This window comes from Pleurodeles waltl, chromosome 3_1, assembly GCF_031143425.1.
Source record: "Pleurodeles waltl isolate 20211129_DDA chromosome 3_1, aPleWal1.hap1.20221129, whole genome shotgun sequence".
NCBI classification, from domain to species: domain Eukaryota; kingdom Metazoa; phylum Chordata; class Amphibia; order Caudata; family Salamandridae; genus Pleurodeles; species Pleurodeles waltl.
The window spans coordinates 796140854-796159811 of NC_090440.1; the positions used below are offsets into that span (position 1 = coordinate 796140854).

At 44.2% G+C, this 18958-nt stretch overlaps 1 protein-coding gene across 1 annotated transcript in view; it reads left to right on the forward strand.

Annotated features, from left to right (window-relative positions):
• Positions 1-970: 970 nt before the first annotated feature.
• C3_1H11orf16 (chromosome 3_1 C11orf16 homolog) overlaps positions 971-18958 on the forward strand; it is a 72161-nt gene continuing 54173 nt past the window's right edge. The window contains exons 1-2 of the mRNA XM_069223654.1: positions 971-1053; positions 6119-6303. Of these exons, the coding sequence (XP_069079755.1) occupies positions 6137-6303 (167 nt within the window). The 5' untranslated portion in view covers positions 971-1053; positions 6119-6136. The remainder of the gene's footprint in view (positions 1054-6118; positions 6304-18958) is intronic.

Here is an 18958-nt window from a genome sequence, read left to right on the forward strand (position 1 = left end):
CAAACCTACTGGCTTTACCAGTGCTTATTTATGTCTTATCATGCTGCACTTTGGCATTTTCATTGAGTACAATACCCGCAAGCTACCACTCAAGAATGTTGTTTCTAGGCTGGTGTAGGTAAGGGTACAAAAAATAGCACTGAGAGGAGGCTGGCTGAAACACCTAGACCCATATTTATACTTTTTTAGCGCAGCATTTATGTCATTTTTTGACGTAAAAGCGGCGCAAACCTGCAAAATACAATCGCATTTTGAAAATGTGCGCAGTTTTTGCGTCAAAAAGTGGCGCAAATGCGGCGCTAAAAAAGTATAAATATGGGCCCTAGTGTTTTTGTCAGAAAACCTCTCTCACCACTTGATCTATATTTATTTCCCTCCTTGTTGTATCAAGTAGTAATAGTTGTAAAGTCTATGAGCTGGAAGTCAATATCCATTTACAGAGCATTGCTTTAGACCTATAATTCATAATCAAGGGTCAGATTCTTGTGACAGCTGTCCTTTGTGGTGGCTGCCAAATTTTAACTACTGCGCAGGTTTACTAGTTGTTCAATCTTTAAATTAGCCAAGTTACACATGAATAGTTGCTCAATAGAGCTTTATATTATACATACCTGAGCCAATAAACGAACTTTGTCTTCTATTTGTGTCAATTGCCTTACAATTCTATTATTGCTTGACATACTCAGATGTGTCCCTAGATGTTTAACTTTTGTCCTTAATTTTGACCCTTTGCCCTGAATCTTTACAGTCACTGTCCAGAATGTGCCTTCATGCCAGGTGGTCACCCTATAAACTACAGCTCAGCCACTACGGACATCTGTGGCATGAACACATTACCAGGCTACGCGCTTCCGGTGGTTTATCTGCGTGAGCATGCTCAGTTTGCACTTAGTGTCTGTGAGGGCTCCTTCTGTAGTAACTCTCCTAGTCACCGTGTGGCTATAGCAACCCGCATAGCAACCAAGAAACATTAGCTGCAAGTGCACACTGGGCAGGCAGGCACTCAGCAGGACTTCAGAAGTCTGAAGCAGAAGCGCGTGGGCTTGGAAGAGGGTAAGAAACATTTTCCGAAAACTAAAATTGCTTCTTTGGTACTGCGATTCATAACGCACCCCCCAGTGCTGCCTTTAATGATTGCTGTGCAAATATAATTGCATTTCATCCCTTCTAAACATTACTGTCCATAATCAGCAAGGCAGGCTGCTGTTATGTGAAATCGTGGTTCAGATGGCCCTGGGCTTCTTTCATAAAACGTGCTGCTTATTAGTGAAGAGCTCACTATGCAACTGCTTTGATGTGGTATGAAAATGAAAATGAGCGTGGCTGTCAAAAGAGCGACCAAATTAAAGAAAGGTCATTGCTCAAACATGCCATTTGTAGCTTAGACGGTAAACAGAAAGTTCAGAGTAAGAAATCGCCCGATTTAAAAAACACCTTCTATTTATGTTTGTGTGTTTTTTACCTCTAATATTACCTCCTCCACGCTGTCCCGCCCCGTGAACAGAAGACCGAACCTAATTGCCTTTCAAAGCCTATATGAGTAGGTTTTGAACTTAAACTGTACCAGAAATGTACGTTATTAACACGGCTAAGGCGTCATCGTCTGATAATAATATGTTAATGTAGCAGTACATCGCGAAAATGTTAGAAATGTTAAAAACTAGGTCCTCTGCACTCAGTGGCCTTTCATGCACTGATTGGTCACTTCATAGTGCTTTCGCCATTCAAGGTGCTGCAAACCCCGTAAAATGAACAATAAGAATTAAAATGGGCTCCCCTGGGGAGGGCAGTTCTTATGACGCCTCCGCCTGAGGTGATTCGGGTGAGTGGTGCAGGCCAAGCTCGGGTTGGGAAGCATCAGTGGTGGCCCGTCCTTTAGGGCGGAGGGGCCACGCCCCCCCACCTTTTGCCCCCCATGAAGAGTGTCTGTCAGGCTGAACAAAGGTCAGCCTGACAGACACTCTTCATGTTCAGGTCAGGCAGCCAGGAGCAGACATGAGCGATTTGTGCAGATTCCTGGCTGCCTGAGCTGAACTTTGCTGGGCAGAGGAGATCACAGCTCCTATGGGCGTGACCTCCTCGGCCCAGCAAAGGTGCCTGGAGGCCCTCCCCTGGGTGACGAGGAAAGCGTCACCAATTGACACTCTCCCTGGGTGCTTCAGTTTAAGCCCTGAAGTGCCATGGGCGAGTGTCAATCAGTAACACTTCGTCACAGAGTGGGGTGGGGTCAGCAGTCTAACTGACCCCATCCCACTCTGTGGCGAGGCTGGGACTGCTGCCTTCCTAGGTCAGCCAATGAGGGAAGGCAGCAGTCCCAACCCTCCTGGGACCTGGAGGCCGAAGGTAAGTGTGTGTGTGTATGTGTGTGATGTTTCAAATTGAATGTTTGGTGCGTGCGTGCATGCTTGAATGGTATGAATGTTGTTAATGGATGTGCGTGAGTGCGTGTGTGAAAGAATGAGTGTGTGTGTGTGTCCCGCCCGCCCCCCTCCCTCCTAAAGCTGCCGGCCGCCACTGGGAAGCATTGGGGAGGTTTAAGGGTGGCGGGGTTAGGTCAATGACGATGTATTAGTGAGGTCAGAGGGTTGTGAATTAATGTTTTTCTATTATAGTTGAACACTAGCTGGCGGACCTGTCCTATTAAAGTGACGTTTTACTCTTTCATGGGTGACTGTGAGTCTTTCTGTGGGTAGCACCGGACGTGAAGCTTTAGGACTGTTGTTTATTTATTTAACTTATCGTTTTGGAATAGCGCATATAGCCAGCGGTGCCGATTCCATTTTGGCCTAAAAGGGTGGTGAAGGTAAAAAAGATGACAGTGTTAGGATCGTTCAGGCACTTTGGGCATTCGATACGAGTCAGTGTGTGTGCACGAAATTGGGGACCAATCTGAGGACAATGACTTGAAGCTGTGCAGGGTTTGGTTAAAAGCCATAAGCAGAGTGGAAAAGTCTTTAACCCATGGATGAAAGCCCTGTTTCCTAGGAGGGTGAAAGGGAGGAACCTTACTCCTCACTTGTTATGGCCAGCATGTGTCATGACTTATCCTGCCTTTATACCTCTACCTAGAGCAGAGACCAAGCACTACCACCATTCTACACTCCTCACATTTTAGATAAGTGTTTAGGAACTACTTTTTTAGTTTGTTTTCATCACCCAACACGAGTGCCTGTGTTCCCAGCCACTCCGCGCTCCCACGTGTATCCCCTTGTTTCTTTTGAGCACTCAACACAAGTGCTCATCAAAAACGCCTGTCTTCGCCGTCTTCGCCTGAAAACAGAAGGCTCGTGTTAATGGCTGAAAACAAAAAAAATGTGTGTTGGAACGCAGAGTGGCCGAAAACAAAAGTGCCCGCCCCAAGTGCTGAAAACAAACCAAACATTGCAGGGAATGTGAGTCTATGCCCTTAACCAGACACTTTTCAAACCCAAAGCAACTGGCTTGCACACCTTAAGTCAGATTTAAAGGGGCTATTGTTACGGGCGGCGCATGAATAAGCTGGGCTGCCTTCTAAAATCATGGTGTAAACAATTCCTTCCCAATTCTAGTCTGGTAGCCTCGCAAAGTAGGTTTGGCTTGTTTGGAGCATTTTTCGGCAGGAGGTGGGTCTAGTTGCCCCAACAGAGCCTGTGCTCCTCTGGGCATGCGCCGTGCCTCCCATCACACCCCTTATGTTGCTACCTACTGCAGTGATTCCCAGAGACTGTGTTGCTGGATTTCTGCCATCTGGTGCTTTTTATCTATGTTCCGTAAGAGAAAAATAACAACAGGCAGATTTAATGTTTGGTGGGAAGCTCAGAGAAAGTTTCGGGACCCAAAATCCTGCGCACGGATGGACCACCGGAAGAAGAATGTGGCTGACTAGGATTTAGGATCCAAGAACTATAGGCATTGACAATGATAATGCATTGTTGTATATTATTAACGTCAGCCCCAGAACCTTGTACAAATACATTAACATTGCCAAAGCCTATAGCTCTCGGATTGTCGCGACCTATTGGCATTGCCAATGCTTGTTCCACATTGACTACTACTGAAGCAAAGGCGATTCAGATGTCAGAAAGCTAAAATTAATCAATTTTTTGCCTAAAAATTCGGGGTCTCCCACTTGGATCGTGTCTACTGGCATGTATGAGGTGCTTCTAAAGAGAGTAGTCTTGTGTGCGTAGGGTCTTCCCTCTCAAATTTTTGTACACTGCATGGCAATGGATCAATTTGTTTTGAGGAGCTGTCTGGTCAGTATGCAGCAATAGCTGTCACATCAGTTGCTGCTTCCACACCATTAGTGGGAGTTCACGCTTCAAAGGCTATGCGTGCAATCATATTTTATATCCCTTGTCTCCTTCCTGTTTTGAAAGCTTGGTTTTGTCTTGCTCTTTTTTCACAATGTTCTAAGGTTTATGTTAAGCTCCTGTTATTTTGACCATTGTGGCACACCAATGTTTAAACTATTACAAAAAGCAAAACTAGTTGGATGTTATGGATGCCACTCTGTGGAGAGGAACACCAGTTCTGTATTTGTGATCATCAAGTTGAACATATGTTATAAATGTGCAAACAATATGTTTCTTATATTCTACCAACAGTTTTTACGTTGTGTTATGAGTATTTGAGAAGTGTGCTAACCCTCCACCCGGGAGGGTATCCTGGTGCTGAGCAGGTGAAAATCTAGCATCGCCTAGGGCGGGTGGGGGAGCTATTCGAACAGCCAGGTGTTCAGCTTCTTACAGAGCTCAAGATCTTCAGCTTCTTGCGGAACTCAAGATGTGAGGAGGTAGTTCTGATGTGTAGTGTTGTCATTCTACACTGTAGGTGAGCTGTAGGAGGAGGCCCCACCTGAGGATCTGTTTCTGTGTATGCATGGGATGTGTGCAAATGGTAGTCCGACTATGGAGAGGTGTCTGGAAAGTTTCTGAAAGGAAATTCGACTGCTGAGGTAGTTATGGCCAATGTTGTGTAGTTCTGTGAAGGTGTAAGTCGGGAGTTTGAAGTGTGCACACTTGTGTATCGAGAGCCAGTGGAGCTCCTTGAGGTGTAGCATGATGTGTGGACTTCGTGGGAGGTTGATGGTGATTCTGGCTGCCATGTTCTGAATGGTTTGTAGTTTTCTGTTGAGTTGCTTGCTGATTCCGCATAGAAGGTGTTCCTGTAGTTCAGCTTGCTGGTGACAAGTGTGTGTGTTATTGTTTTGTGGGTGTTGCTTAGGAACCACTTGTAGATCTTACTCATCACTTCAGGGTGTGGAAGCAGGACACTGTGCCAGCATTGACTTGCACAGTCAGCTTAAGACACGGATGAGCAAATGCTAATCCTATCCCTGACAGTAGTCATTTCTTTACAAATAATTGTATTAATTTGCTTTTTGGAGGACCCTTCCTTCCGTACTCACTTTTTTCCTACGAACTTTATTGATAAGGGAAGCATCAATATTTAATTAAATAAAGTGAATGAATTAATTTTAAAATTAATTACTGTCATGATTTATTTGTGGTAGGGTGGACACTGACACTAACAATATTTCCAGATCTCCAGTGCGCAACTCACAGTGTTTTATAATAAAAATGCCTCATTTATTGTTTCAATAAAATATTAATCTTACCTTTACATAAGAAGAGTTATATATTTCCAAATTACCCACAATAAGATGACAAAAGATTTGGCTGATGAGGCATATGCACTTCACGAGAAAATGCCCTCGAGACAACGGCATGATGAGGAAATGTTATAAAGGACATGGCATGCCCACTCCAACAGAGAATATAAATAATTCTCAATTTCAGATGCTACGAGCTTTTCTTCTGCTAAAATACTGTGCAAACTGCCATCCTAGACATGTACGTAGGATTCTCAGAATATATGGCTTAAGATAATGCTCAAGGGAAAGGTTAAATGTCCTGTCATTAATATGTCATCTTTTAAGTGCTGACGTGATTGCGTGTATACACCAAAACACAGCCATGCGCAGTGAAACGTCAACAAGAAACGACTCAAAGCAAATCGTCTTAAAAAAGCTAAACAGAAGTAGCAGCTAGCATGTGTTTTAGTTTAAACACTGCTTCGAAAGGGGTTGTTTGTAAAGCTGACGCAGCAGTGTATTGATTGTGGTTTGCTTTTCCAGGTGGCCCTGCTTGAGGGGATGCATCTTTCAGCAGGATCTTTGGTCCCAGACCACAGGTACTGTAGCGTGGTAACAGACCATGAGCACCACTCCTGCAGCCGACTCACGGCTAAGCATGATCCCTGGTACAGCTGTTCGTGCATCGCCCACCCACCCTGGACTGCGGCTCGCCCCCTACATGAGAGGTAAAGGCTCATGTGCTGAGTAACACAACTACTTGTGATTCCAAAGTATGCCGATACACTTCTGTATAATACGTGGCTGTAAAGCAATATGGCGGTCTGTAATGGAATATCTATCTATCTATCTATCTATCTATCTATCTATCTATCTATCTATCTATCTATCTATCTATCTATCTATCTATCTATCTATCTATCTATCTATCTATCTATCTATCCAGGGATATTTATAACAAAATGTCTGTCTATCTATCTATCTATCTATCTATCTATCTATCTATCTATCTATCTATCTATCTATCTATCTATCTATCTATCTATCCAGGGATAGTTATAACAAAATATCTATCTATCTATCTATCTATCTATCTATCTATCTATCTATCTATCTATCTATCTATCTGTCTATCTATCTATCTATCAATCTATCCATAGAGATATAATAAAAGATCTATCTATCTATCTATCTATCTATCTATCTATCTATCTATCTATCTATCTATCTATTAATCTCTCTCTGCCTCTCTATCCCACTATCATTTCCATGCATCCTTAATGTCAGAAAATACACCGTCCATTGTCTAACAATATCTTGACATGTCAGCCAGTAATACTGACTATGCTATACGGAGTAAATGAATGCTGAAAATGATATGCAATTATTTATTAATTTAATTATTTATTGAGAGAAAACTTTCTAGAAGACACCATGGCACAAGAACAGTCACACAACTGGTAGACAGGTACATAAAAGACTATGGACCTTATTTGGACTTGATGGTGTCCTGCTGTCCCGTCAGAGGTCATGACCTCTGTGCACCCTGACGCAGGCCTGTCTTTCATATTTAGTGATCCCTGCTAACCTGATGGGTGGAGTCTCGCTGCAGGGAAGGGAACCGCTGCCATAGCAGTGAAATTTGCTGAGAAGGCGCTATGTTCAAAGCGCCTACATGGCAAATATTATTCTTCGGACAGAACAAAATTCAAAATTTGCAGTTTGCTTCTCTGAACAGGGCCGGCCCCTCCGTTATGGCAGAGGAGCGTTGCCCCACTGCTGAAAGGCAGCAGAAAAAATAATAATATAACTATTTTATTTTTCACTTATCAAGTCTGCAAGTCCTTGGGCGGGACCATCCTCTGCGTCAGCAGCAGGGGAGAGGAGTGGTAGGTGCACTCTAAGTGCGCATGCCATTTTGGCCAGCCGTCTTAGGCTGGTTAAACTGACATGTACACTTAGAACTCTCCACCTGAGCTGTGTTGCACAGCTGGGTGGAGAACCAGCATAGGCTCCCAGTCCCCAACTGAGCGGCATATTAGCCCACTCAGACCAATTCCGCGCTTCTCTCATTCTGGGCAACAACACCAAGGCTGCGAGGTACACCAAGGCGGCGTCTGGCAGCGTCATGAAGTGGTTTTATTTTTTTAAAATATTCCCAACGCCCCCCTGCGCTCTGCCCCACAAAGTGTTATTGGCAGCAGCCACTGCTGTCTCTGAACAAAAAAGGAATAAGCCCAGACACACAGATATATTTTGCCCTATACCAGAGGGCCAATTAACATTTTCTCTACCCGTTATCACCATGCTTCGGACACAGGCAGGGAAAATGACTGAAGGCAGTCCTGCTTTCTACAGGGAGGGGTGACCATCATTAAGACTCAGCAGTCCTGTGGCTGAGGGACTGCTGGATCAGAGGTTTCAGCTGCTGGGTCAGTGGATGCTCAGATGATGGGAATCCCTTAGTTTCCCTCACTCTAAACAGAATGGACGAACTGCCGATTTTTGAGGGGATGGGGGATAACCACCAGTTTACTGCATTCCTCCTGCTCTGACAAACTCTAAATAAGGCCCCAAACGTTGAAATTACCAGAATCCTAACTGAACTAATGATAATATCTATAATAAAAACTGTAAGGAACAAAATATTTATGAATGGAGAAGAATAAAAATACACATTGAAGAAGAAATATAACTCAGAGACTAAAATATTGGTACAGGAAATGAGTCAGCACCATCTCTAGGCAGCGCGGGCAGTTGGCTCTTGACTGTGAAACGGATGGACTGTAGATTGCGAGAGATAAAGTATCGCTCCCTCACACCATTTTTGTGTGTAAAAGGCCGCTTTATTGGAAACAGGTGCACTCACAAAATGTAATCCCTTGGCCTCGTGCCTTACAAAACTTAAACCTCACTATACATAAATTCTCCTATCAATATCCCCCCCCTCCCCTACCCACCCTTCCCCTTTTGTACTTGCCACTCCATAGTCCAGTCCTCCTTACTTCGTGCCCCTATCTACTCTGCCCAGTACCTTAATAGTCGTTTGCTAGCGTCTTGAGCGTGCAAGTCTCCAGCCCTTCACCCTCGATATTAACTAGGTCTCCCTGCTACTGTCCACCCTTATCCAATCAGCATTTGTCTTGTCTTGTTTTCTTCCCATCCGTTCATGTCTGTCATGTGCCCGTTCTCTGTCTCCGCCACCAGAAAAGGACGAGGACCCGGTCCCCGAGCCGTCCTCTCCTTTTCTGCCCCCCATCCCGATCCATCTCCCTGACAGTCCTGTTTGCCTACAGTTCTTTAAAGGCCAGCGTCAACACTTCCTTCAATTGGAGCAGGTACAGTTCCATGCCCAAAAAGGACAGGTGTACACCGTCGCCCCTAAAGAATTATTTATCCTCAAATCGAATATCTGCGTGTTCCACATACTTGAAACCCTGTTCGGCACAGAAAGTCTTCATTTCCCTGTTAATTTTCTTCCTGGCCTTTTCAATGGCTCCTGGTCTGCGAGCACCTCTCCAAATCAGGCGAGGCACAAAAGCCGTCCACATCACATGAGTGCCGTACCACTGCCATCTAACTAACGCCAAGTCCCTTTTCATATCTTTCAATATGTCCAAACCCGTCCTTTTTACCATGTCATTCTCTCCCAAATGTATCAGCAAAACGTCCGGACAATGTCCCCTCCCTTTTAACCTCTGCAACGTCCCCAATAAGTCCTGCCAACACATGCCCCCTCGCCCCTCCCAACGAACATAGTATCGATTTACATCTAAACCCAAATTAGACCCCAATTTTGTTGACTGAGCTTGTCTTGCCGCCCATTTAATGAAAGAATGTCCCACGACCCAAATGTACAACGCCTGCACCGCTGGCCCTGGAACCGAACCTGCAGTAAAGAGATAAAAATTAGTCTCCTCCCACATTAACTGTGTTTACCTCACATATTTCTTATAAGCGTCTGACTTCCACCGACCCAATTCCTGAACCGCCTCCCTCTGCCATCCCCGCCGTCCTGCCTCAGTCGCCATGCCAATCCGAAATGAATGTGTCCCAAACTGGGACGCATCGATACCTACTTCTTTCAAACAAGATCTCATAACCACCAACAGCTGATATGCTGATACTGCCTCACCGTTCTTATGACAAAAAACAGACCTGCGTGTCCACCCCTTCCTTCCTTAAACCGACAAGCCAAGTGCATAGGGCACATGTCCTGTACAGGGTAGGTCCTCATAAAAACCTGCTTCCCACTCCCCCTCTGATCTGTCTTGGAACGCTTCAAAAATACCCCGACTCCTCTCCCTGAAACCGATACATCGTCCCATTGAACCCCTTCCCAAAATTTAGACCCCAACAATTCTGAGACACGGAAAGCCCCAAAAAACATCCAGGACATCAACGTCCTAAATAACAACACCTCGTCCATACTGCTACAAACGTTCTCAGCCGACACCAACACCGCCCTCAATATATCCAGCGAAACCGGTCGTCTCTGCGACGTTCCCCTACCCCGCTCCCTCGCCCAACCTTCCAAAAGCCTTTGCCCGAACTCCCCCGCCGACGGAGCATAGCCCCACAACAGCTTACCCATAAAAGCTATCCCTGCTAATTTCCCAGCAATGGACACCTTGGATAAATGCTTGTCAATCATGTTCATCACAAAATTAATCACATCCTCAGCCCGATCCTGTGTCCGCCGCCGTCTGCGCGCTCCTGACTGCAAAAATTCCTGCCAAGCCCTCACATACTTGCGCTGGGTCGAAGGAGCCAACGAATTCACGACCAACCGGAGAATCCTTTTTCTCCTATTCTCCATAGCGCTGCCAGCATTTCCATCCTGTTCACCTGCTCGTCCGCGACCAACCCACGGAACCTCTGCCACTGCGAACGAGATAAGGCATCCGCAATGTCATTATCCACACCCGCTACGTGTCTAGCCCGAAAATAAATGTCGCGCCGCAAACACTCCAATACAAAAACCCGAAGCAACTGCCATACCTGTGCCTTCCTCGCTGACTGTCTGTTCACCACTTGCACCACCGCCAAATTGTCCACTCGAAATAGTACTCGCTTGTGTTCTAACCATTGGCCCCATAAATACACCGCCACCACCAGCGGAAATAACTCCAGAAACGCGATACTTCGACCCCCCGCTCGCCAAGCCTCCGGCCACGGTTCCGCACAAAAATTTCCCTGCCAATACACTCCAAAGCCCGACGCCCCCGCCAGTGTCATTTATGTAGATCCTACAAGGTTTTCCTACAGAAAATACCAGCTGAAATAAAAAAATATTGAAATTGAGCTGAAAAAACCCAGCCATTTTTATCCACGTTTTACTCTGTAACTTTTTCCTACAATGTCTGATTTTTTAAAGCAATGTACCATTACGTTTGCTGGACTCTTCTGGTTGCAGGAATATATAGGGATTGTAGGTTCATCAAGATCCCTAGGTAACCAGAGCCAATAAATGAGCTGCACCTTGCAATGGGTTTTCACTCTATACCGGGTATACAGCAATTCATTTGGTGAAACATAAAGAGTGAAAAATAGGTATCAACAAAACCTTTGTATTTCCAAAATGGGCATAAGATAAGGTGTTGAGAAGCAGTGGTTATTTGCACATCTCTGAATTCCAGGGTGCCCATACTAGTATGTGAATTACAGGCTATTTCTCAAATAGACATCTTTTTTACGCACTGTCTTACATTTGGAAGGGAAATGTAGAGAAAGACAAGGGGCAATAACACTTGTTGTACTATTCTGTGTTCCCCCAAGTCTCCTGATAAAAATGGTACCTCACTTGGTGTGGATAGGCCTAGCGCCTGTGACAGGAAATGCCACAAAACACAATGTGGACACATCACATTTTCCTAAAGATAACAGCTGTTTTTTGCAAAGTGCCTAGCTGTAGATTTTGGCCTCTAGCTCAGCCGGCGCCTAGAGAAACCTACCAAACCTGTGCATTTTTTAAAACTAGACACCTAGGGGAATCCAAGATGGGATGACCAGGTTCTGTTACCCAGAATCCTTTGCAAACTTCAAAATTTGGCCAAAAAAACACTTTTTCCTCACATTTCGGTGACAGAAAGTTCTAGAATCTGATAGGAGCCACAAATTTCCTTCCACCCAGTGTTCCTCCAAGTCTCCCAATAAAAATGGTACCTCACTTGTGTGGGTAGGCCTAGTGCCCGCGACAGGAATAGATCACACAGTGGTCAATGTTGGTCCTTACATGAGACAACTGTTGACCATTCCTGACGCAGGCACTAGGTACAGGCACTCAAGTGGGGTAGTGTTTTTATCAGGACAGGTGAGGAATCACTGGGTGGTAGGAATTTTGTGGATCCAAGCATATTCCTTTAGCTTGTGTGACAGAAATGCAATAAAAATAGAGTTTATATTCACCATTTCAGATTTGCAGGCTATTCTGGGTAAGAAAACTTTGGGGAATCCACATAAGTCACACCTCTGTGGACTCCCCCGGATGTCTAGTTTCCAGAAATGTTTGGGTTTAGTATGTTTCCCTATATGGCCGCTGAGCCCAGGACCAAAAACACAGGTGCCTGCCTTCCAAAACCAGTTTGTTTTGTGATAGATAATTTTGATGTCTCCACAAACCCGCTATTGCCCTGTTGCACAGACTGTGCTTGCGAAGGGACAGCAGGACTGTCCTCATCACCTCCTTCAGAATGACTGGAAGAGGAGTTATCGAATGGGACTCCTCTGAATGAAAAATCACTTCCAGAGTCTGCGCCATTGTCCTATCCCTCACATGCCGTCTCAGTATCTGATGTCTCAGTCTCTGATCCTATGTCAGAGCTGTCCTTTATAACCCGAGCGAGGGCGTCCGCAGCAGTCATCCAACGAGATGCCATCTCTGCTAGTGGCTCAACTATTGCTCTAAAACACTAGCCTACTTAGACAGTCACAAAATTGCTGGTGTGTGTGTGATACGTGCAACAGTGGAGGTCACCTTACCTGTGCTTCTTCCCTCAATCAGCACGTTCTTTCAAGACACTCAAAAAACACCTTGTCACACACCATTCGTCACGGTCTTGAGCACCTCCTGCGTCCAGTCCAACAGTCATTATAGGTGCTCCCACTCCCATGTCCTCCTCCTCGGATTCCCTCATTAGCACCCAGTAAAAGTGCCCTTCATCTCTCCATAGCTGCCCCCCACACCTGCACATACATTTCATTTGTATTATAGCGCAGGTAATGGCTGACTTTAATAATGTACTCAGCTATTTACATAAAATACAGATTTGCTCTTTGCAGTAGGCATATAAACCTTCTGCGCTTCTTTATGGCACTAAAACTGCCACTAGACAAAATCTACATAGAAATATATATATATATATATATATATATATATATATATATATATATATATATATATAGACCTATCTCTATCTATAAATATATATATATATATATATATATATATATATATATATATATATATATATATATGTAGATAGATATATCTATCTACATAGATAGATATATCTATATATCAGGGAAACCCTACAACTACAAAAAAAAGTATTGCCCCCACTGGGGGTCGCCCTGCCCACTTTGTGTTTATCTAGCTTGGCGTGGATAGCACTATGCTGATCCTATGCTTAAAAACTTTGCTAGATAAACAGACATTTAAGGCGAGCAAATTTAGAGTGTTGCTGGTGTTGTAGAGTGCTCCTTATTGGAGCTGTTCTCCACTTAAATTTAGGAACTATCCAGAGTTCTCGCTTGTATTGTGCATAATTTATGCGTCACTCTAACCCTGAAAGGGTCTTGTTTTGATATATATATAAACACGTTCAGGAAGGCCTCGTGTGAAAGGGGAGAGCCTTTCACACAAGGCCTTCCTGAACGTTAGGAAGGCCATTTGGGGCCGTTTTCTCCATCGGAGCAGGAAGCGGCCGCTGACGTCACAAACGGGTGGGTGGGGGGTCAGAGGGAGACACAGAAGATCTTCCGTGTCCCCCGGGTTTAAAAAAAAAAAGAAAATACTTGGGTGCGATGCACCCGAGGATTTTTTAACCCCCTCCCTGGTGTTGGCCACTGGTCGTGACCTGCACCAGGGAGGTAGTGTGGCCGTCGGGCAGTGGCCGATGCCCGCACAAAAGGGGTTAAAAGAAAAAGAAAAAATATTGATGTCTCAGAAGATGAATATAAAAAAAAAAAGTCAGGTAAACAGAGAATGAAAATGAAACATCTAGTGGTGGATGACAGATTTATGTCTTTAGGAAAGGGTGGTCTTGGCACCACAGAAAAGAAGGGTGTTCAACGCTGCACAATTGAGGATGTCCTTGGCGGCACACATGACATTCAGGCACGACCTGATGACTTTGAGGAACACGATAATGAGGATGTTGAATTTGATTAATTTATACTTGATGATTATAATAATGGTGGATGGGATATTGATGTTGATAAAGTTGAGAAAATACGGAAAGAAAAAGAGATTATAAAGGATCCTCAAAGGGTTGACATGTTCTATCCAATAATTATGACACTCCACGAGTGCAGATTGGTGGCCAATGCCACATGTAGGTGAGTTTATAAAACCATGGATATGAATACCATTAGAAAAGGAGTCCAGGGCTGTGATGAGGGCTGAGTGTTCCCTTCCGATGGTAGATAGCAGGGCCCATATGACACCTCATTTAGACTCAGATCTAATACTTTTTTTTATATAAAATTGGGCGTGATCCCAGAAAGGGTCGAGAATGGGCACTTAAATAGTGCCAAGATGAGCTACTTGATGCAATAAGTCCATTAGCCAGATTATTAGCTATTGCTGAAGAGGCAAAATCTAAAAAGTCCAGATGGACAATGAGTTGCTGCATTGTTGGTCACAGAGAGCAATCTGTTTCTCAGGGAATGCTAATGTGCCTTTTATGGGGTAAAGGAGAAAGGTGATTTGAATGAGGATAAGTCCAATGTTGGCACATTTTGCAAAGAAAGAACAAGCAGAGGATCCTAAAGGCTATCTATTTGAAGATGGTTTAGTTAAGAGTGTTGGGAAATATGTTTCCACATTTACAAGTCGACAACAAGGCTCAATCCTCGTTGAGGAGAGTTTTTGGGGCCGTGTTTTTGATTGGTTTGGAGCAAGGGGATGCTTCTCTGCCCAATCGTTTCAAAGGTCCCATTATCAGTCACAAGTGAGAGGATCCATCAGAGGTTTTCAATCAGCAAGTGGGTTTTATCCACAAAGAGGAAAAGGTGGCAGAAATCTCCAAGGCAGAGGAAGGGCACTGTATTCCCAAGGATCTCAAGGTAAATATGAGGACAGATTTTGGTTTTTCCCCCCAAAAAGGTCGGGTCATTTGGAAAATGTTGTACACAATTGGAGATCTAAACAAAGGATCAATGGGTTATAGATTCAGTTCAGGGGTACACAATAGAGTTCAGGGAATTTCCTGTACTAATGGAGGAACCCAGACAGATGGATTTTCAGGAGGGACAGCGAATATTGGTTTTGACCGAAGTTCAAGAAATGTTGTTAAAGGGTGCAATAGAGGGAGAGAGAGTAAATGACAAGGAAAGAACTTTTGTGAGCACAATAATTTTGCCAAAGAAAAAGGACAAGGGCTGGCAGCCCATAATACATTTGAGAAATCTTAGCTGTTATTTGGTTTACCTCCAAAAACTCCTTCATGAAAGTAACAACATTCAAAAAATATAGTTAGATCAAACAGATTCTAGCACACCAGATAGCTAACAAGATGTCTCTGCAAGTTATACGCTCGCTGGTGACATCTGATGCGCTCTGCAGAGCGCAACTTTAAATATGTGTAAGGCCAGCTCTGCCGTTCTTTCTTCCAAGTACTAATGAATTTAATAAAAGACCAGGGGCGGCTCCTCCATAATAGCGGAGTAGCATTGCCCTCCTGCTCAGAGTCAGTCATTGAATAATAAAATAATGATAAAACAATTGTATTATAATTTTATTTTCGATTGACTGAGACAATGGAATCTAGGGCGGGGCCAGACCATGGCAGGGAGGAGGAGTGGTGGGCACTATAAGTGCACGTCGGTTTGACCGGCCGTCTTAGCACAGCCAAACCGACATGCACACTTATATTTCTCCAACCCAGCTGGATGGAAAAAAAACGCACAGGCTCCCTGTGCCTGAGTGAGCGTCAGACCAGTCCGCTCAGGCCAATCCTGGTGCTGCTCTCATGCTTGGCATAGCATGAGAGCAGCACCTGGATTGGCTGGGAAGCCTTTGCTTGTGGCCCATACCAGGAGTAGAGGAGCACTGTGGCGACCAGCAATGACAGGTAAGTAATTTTTATTTTTTATTATTAATCCCCAAACCCCTTTCCCACCCTGCCACTTTAAAAGACGTAGAGGGTTTAGTATCATTACTTATGTTTTTAGAGTAATTATAAGACGTTGACATAACGTTTACAGAGCAATCCTCCCAGCTCAGACTAATCCTTCAGTGATCACCAGTGTAAATGAGGATCCAGCTCACGTTATTGCTGTTGGTATAATTAATACAGTAGTAATAGACGAAAAAACACTCAATTTGCAGTGGGACAAGTACGCACAGATTGTGCCCGGAGAACCCCCACACTCTCTCCAGTCCATGTTTTCGAAGAAATAGCAAGGGTCAGGCTTTTCTCATGCTGGGGTACCAGAAAGTAGAAATTATTAGTCGAGCCGCTCAGAGAGGATGGCTTGTGGATATCTAGTGAGCTAGTAGCAGTTTATCTTTTCAATGACAGTAAAATCTCTTTCCTTCTCTACTTTGCCTTCTAGCAACTTGCAAAATAATTAACGTGACGCACGAATACGCCATTGTTAATCACTCTATGACAACATGTGGTGTGACATAAATCCAACAACACAATACATCAACAATGTACAAATGTTCGCTCTGCTAAAATTGTACACGTCGATATCGTTCGTTGTTGTGCCAAGTAGCATTATTACAACATGACCGCCAGAGGGGGCTACAAGCTCAATAATTGCCAAGTTCAAACCAGCACGGAAAATTCAGCTCCAGAAACTCTGTATTACATCTAAGACATGTTTGCTGTATTGCCAGCCGGGGCACTGTTATGCCTTCACACACAGGGTACTGTAAAGTGTCCATTCACCAAAGACAGAACACTACCCCAATGTGATACCGTCAACCAGTAAAAGGCAAAGTCCTCCCAGGAGCAAAGGACCGACCCCAATCGCGCACTGCTAAGCTACCCAGAAAGTGCTATACTGAGGTCACGCAGGAACAAAGGAGAACCACACCCACTTGTGTACTGTAAGTCTCCCCATAAAGTACTACATCAAGTACAGTCATGAGTGACAGAGAATGCCAACTCGGCATTCGCACAGGATATCTGATTTACGCACTTCGGTCTAGGACCTACGCGGGAACGTCAAACCAAGATCTGATTGGTTGAATGAGGTTTCAGAAGAGGAGACAAAGTTGGAGAGGTTCAGGAAAAAACAGATAGGAGAGAAAGGAGAAAGGCAGGCGTTGTCTCCATTGGCCCTTACTCAGCCATAACAGGGCCAATCAGGGAAGATGCCACAGGAAGATGTCCTTGACTTTGCCCCCTTTCACTTGTATCTCGCCCAGCTGAATGGTTTAATATACGTATGCCAAGGAGGCGGTCCTACTAAGATGGCCTCCAGCAAAGTGAGCGACCGGAGGAGCACAGCGGTGGGAACTGCAGGAGGGAGAGGTCTGTTTCCGGCCCTGATTGGCCCACACACCCAGAGAGGGTGGACAACTGTAAGGGGACTTTCTGTGCAGTGCAGTGAACAAATAACAAGTGAATTTACTGGAGTTTACCAATATCCTAAAGACACCTTCCCACAAAACTATTCAGCACTCTGTCCACAATCACAGCCTCAATCCCACTCTTGGGGCCATTAATAGGTATGTCGCCCATTCAGTACCACTGGAGCAATGTGCTGCTTCGGTAGATTCATAGATGATGAATCTAGCTAGTGTCTGTACAGCAAAGACAATCCACCCATCAGAAAGAATGCGGCAAAGGAGGTGACCTGAGCTATAGGATGAGTCTATTGGAAAGATATCTACAGATGATGCATTAGAAATGCTCCTTTATCAAGGCAGGAATGACATTACAGGTGCCAGTAGCAGGATATGCACACGTCAGGAGGAAGTCTGCGTGCTGTCAAAGCTGATGAGCTGTATGTCCTTGTGCTTAATGTGTTTAGTCCTAAAATGCCCACATCACACTGGAATAAGGATCAAAAGATCTAGGAGTGAGAATCATCCTCTTTGCCCCTTATGAACGAGCCCAGACACTCCACGTTGGAACTGATGTGCAACAGCAGCAAAGTGGGTAAAACGCACCTGCCACCAACCTTCAAATTGTTTTTAAAGGGCACTTGGTACCTTGAAATTTTCATGTTTTTTAGTGCTGTAAATATCATGAACTACTCATCCCCATAATATGGAATTCCTTTACCCCAGAATGATGGGAGGCAAAGGCCACCTTGTCGGCAGTCAGACAAGTGAAGTGTAGAATACAGAGAGATTTGTGCAGCAGGAACATTAACCTCCTGAGGTATTTTCTTGGCCACATATCACAAGCACAGTTTAACTTGTGATTATGAAATTTGAAATGCATGAAAATAAGTGTGGTAATGGCTTAGTCAGGGTTCCTGTCAGTAGAGTAGTAATTTAAAAAGACACAATCTGGTACTGGCACCGAACTTGGATTTTGAGAGCGACAAAATGGCAGTGCAGCTGGCTCCAAAACCATGATCCAGGCCCAAAGTCGGAAGCCATTTTAGCTTGAACTCCGTGAGCACAGTTCTAAAAAAGGAGTCGGACAGACAGGTAAAGAAGTAGTGTTGCCTCTCTGAGAAGTGTTGGTGCCTCCTTCCTTTTATTTGTTTTGATAATTTATTTTATAAGGGGACATGTAAGGCTAAACAAACATCTATCCTCATGAGGTCGAATGAACCTTTGGACTCAGACAGGTGGTAGTGTTTGGCTCTGAACAAAATGAAGTCAACAATAAACAAAACCAAACAATACTGTACTATCATTAATCAACATTTAGGTCAGTAATTTAAACACACTATGACCTATTTGGCCATGAATCTACACCAGTTTAGTAAAGTTCAAACATGTATTGCCCTTTAGATTAAGAATGCTAAAATCACGTAAATCAAACGCAAAACCAAATTATAAAGATATATGAATAACACAGCTTGACCAAACCTTCTAAAGAATCTCTGCTTTGACAGAATATGAATTATTAGGCACTCAAGAATCACCATACAGAATATCAGTAATATCGGGTGCACAGTTGGGATTGAATACATTAAATTAACACAGATGTACTATTCACAATCAGTTACTTTGCACAGCCAAATTCA